Source organism: Cyprinodon variegatus, unplaced genomic scaffold, assembly GCF_000732505.1.
Source record: "Cyprinodon variegatus isolate N-32 unplaced genomic scaffold, C_variegatus-1.0 Scaffold495, whole genome shotgun sequence".
NCBI classification, from domain to species: domain Eukaryota; kingdom Metazoa; phylum Chordata; class Actinopteri; order Cyprinodontiformes; family Cyprinodontidae; genus Cyprinodon; species Cyprinodon variegatus.
Genome location: NW_015150948.1, coordinates 381,281 through 383,648, shown reverse-complemented (window position 1 = coordinate 383,648; position 2,368 = coordinate 381,281). Strand labels below are relative to the sequence as shown.

The 2,368-nt window shown below is 36.3% G+C and overlaps 1 protein-coding gene across 1 annotated transcript in view; it reads left to right on the top strand.

Moving 5' to 3' along the window:
• Nucleotides 1–1,950, top strand: part of LOC107094637 (interferon-induced very large GTPase 1-like) — a 28,864-nt gene extending 26,914 nt beyond the window's left edge. Inside the window, exon 4 of the mRNA XM_015390386.1 lies at nucleotides 1,843–1,950. Coding sequence (XP_015245872.1) covers nucleotides 1,843–1,950 — 108 coding nt within the window. The remainder of the gene's footprint in view (nucleotides 1–1,842) is intronic.
• Nucleotides 1,951–2,368: the final 418 nt, after the last annotated feature.

The following is a 2,368-nucleotide window of genomic DNA, read 5'->3' as shown; positions in this document are numbered from 1 at the left end:
TTGCAGAGATTGCGCACCTGGCCTGCTTATAATAACAATGAAGAAAAAATAGAGTTTAGCACATATTCTGAAAGTAAGAGTTGTAGTATGAACTAGATGAGGTTATATATGTGTGCTACACGTTTGGAGGAAGTACAGTGATCTGTAGTGTTGTCATTGCTCATTTTATACTTATTCTAATAATAAAATAGAGGTGTCTTTTGTCATTTAGGCTTTGGGAAATTCCTCATAGTATTATCTTTTATTCCAATTAATGTGATATGAAAGACATGAGATGAAATACAAATGAAATTAATTTGATAATAATCCACCTGTCCTTGGTGATGCTTTTGAATATTTCTCTCTGATTATTTTGCAACTTGCAGACGGTCCCCAAGCATTTGCGAAGGAGTGAGCTCTGCATAGGTTCCAATGTAATTCTCCCAGTGCGATAAGAGACGCGTTTTGAGGAAACTAAGGTTGTAGCTCACTGTCTGCCTTGATGTGGTTGTGGAGAGGTGTCTGTTTTGTAGAATAAATAATCCGCAGACGAGTTATTAAACCGGAAAAGCCGAATCTGTGAATACGTTGCCAACTTTACTGCAGTCTCACGATGCTGTATCAGCTGCAGCGGAGGAGAGATCCGTTGCAGCGGAGGAGAGATCGCTTGAGTTATATTTGCCCCCTAGTAAATAGAGCAGATGAACATTATTTAATAAATATTCTTGCTTTCCCTCTCTACAGTGTTCCAACTCATGCAGCTATTTTCCTTGTACCGATCAGTTATCATTTGATTGCTGCGCTGGTGGCACCGCTGTCTAAAATCATCCCGGTGTTGGTGACACTGATGACGTAGACCTAGTTATAATAAATTACAAATATGATTCCGACCCCTACCCTCAGGTACAACACACTCCAACAGAGAGGCTTGAGCTAAAACCGAAACTGAAGGGGGTGGAATGGTTCTCCAATGACAGCGCTAATGGGGATTTACATCTGAAAAGGGATTCATGAGTTGTGAAGTACTTTTGGGGGGACTGGAGGCTGAAGAAAATTCTCGTAACTCTGGACTTTCTAGTGCTAACAACTAGATGAAGAGGTTAAAACTAGCAGAATTAAATAGAAAATTAGATTAATTGAGAAATTATATATATATAAAAGGTCAAACTAGCTTTCTACATGTGGATTACATTTTTAAAGATGCTTAAAAATAAAATAATCAGGAAGACAAACATAAGATTATATACAATTATGGAATTTTAAAGCCTTGGATGGTAAAAGGTTACAAAAATACAATTATACAATTGTATTCATGCAGACTAAAATTTGGTCCCTTAAATTACCTAAATAGTTAGACTAAAACCAATAAACGTCTGTTGTTGCGCTCATATAATTAATAATAATAGTTGAGGAGAAAAAAATGGGATTAATTGCAATTAATTAATTACAGACACTGTAATTAACGTGATTAAAAACTTTATCGCGTTCCACCACTGATTACAACTATTTCCAGCTGTTTACATTTGGTACAGTACACCTTGACTGGAGACATCTGGGCAATAAACAGACTGATACATAATAAATGTATCAAGTGATTTACAACTAAGTAAACAGACTAGTTTTTAAAATGTCCACAATCTGGTGAAGAGAACATATTGAATGCGAATTGTGCCTGGAAGAGTGTATGCTATGATGGGTCTTTGTGAGTAAGAGGATACTAATTTCCTGTTAGAAAAAAAAAACAATTTATCGTTTTCCTGTGTGGATGTTTTAAAGTTTTCTGCACAAGTGTTTTTATTGGCTTGAGAGCTGCTGATTTTCATCACAAAGAGCTCAGAGCTGCCAACCATTGTGTTACTTCAGCTGGTGGATAACCTCCACACCTCCGGCATCTTTCCCGCTGCCATCCATTTCCTCGTCTGTGTCGCCTACCAGCCCATCTTTCCCCCGCGCAGCAGGCACTCGGTGTGATGTGCTGTGCAAAACATTCTCACTGTGAACTTAACACAATAGTGTAAGTCTAAGTGCAAACACTGTATCTTCAATCATAGAAAAGGTAATTATCTAGACTATATAAGATATAATATTAAAAATGTATGTTATTTTCTGTTGTAACATTTTGTCTAAATCATAATCACCCAATTTTATATTAGTATTCCCCACCTGGAATTTATGTTCAGATTGCTGACAGTTTTCTCAGATTCATCAGCAATATCAGCTGTTAGTCTTTTCAGAAGTATTATTGTATTTATTTAATAAAATGACACATGCTTTCAAATTTAAAAATATTTATTTATTGTGGTTTGAAAAGCTTGAAGGTGAAGTTTAAAGGAATAGTACACCCAAAACATGATTAGCCTTCATTTTCTACTCACCCCCATGCTGAAAA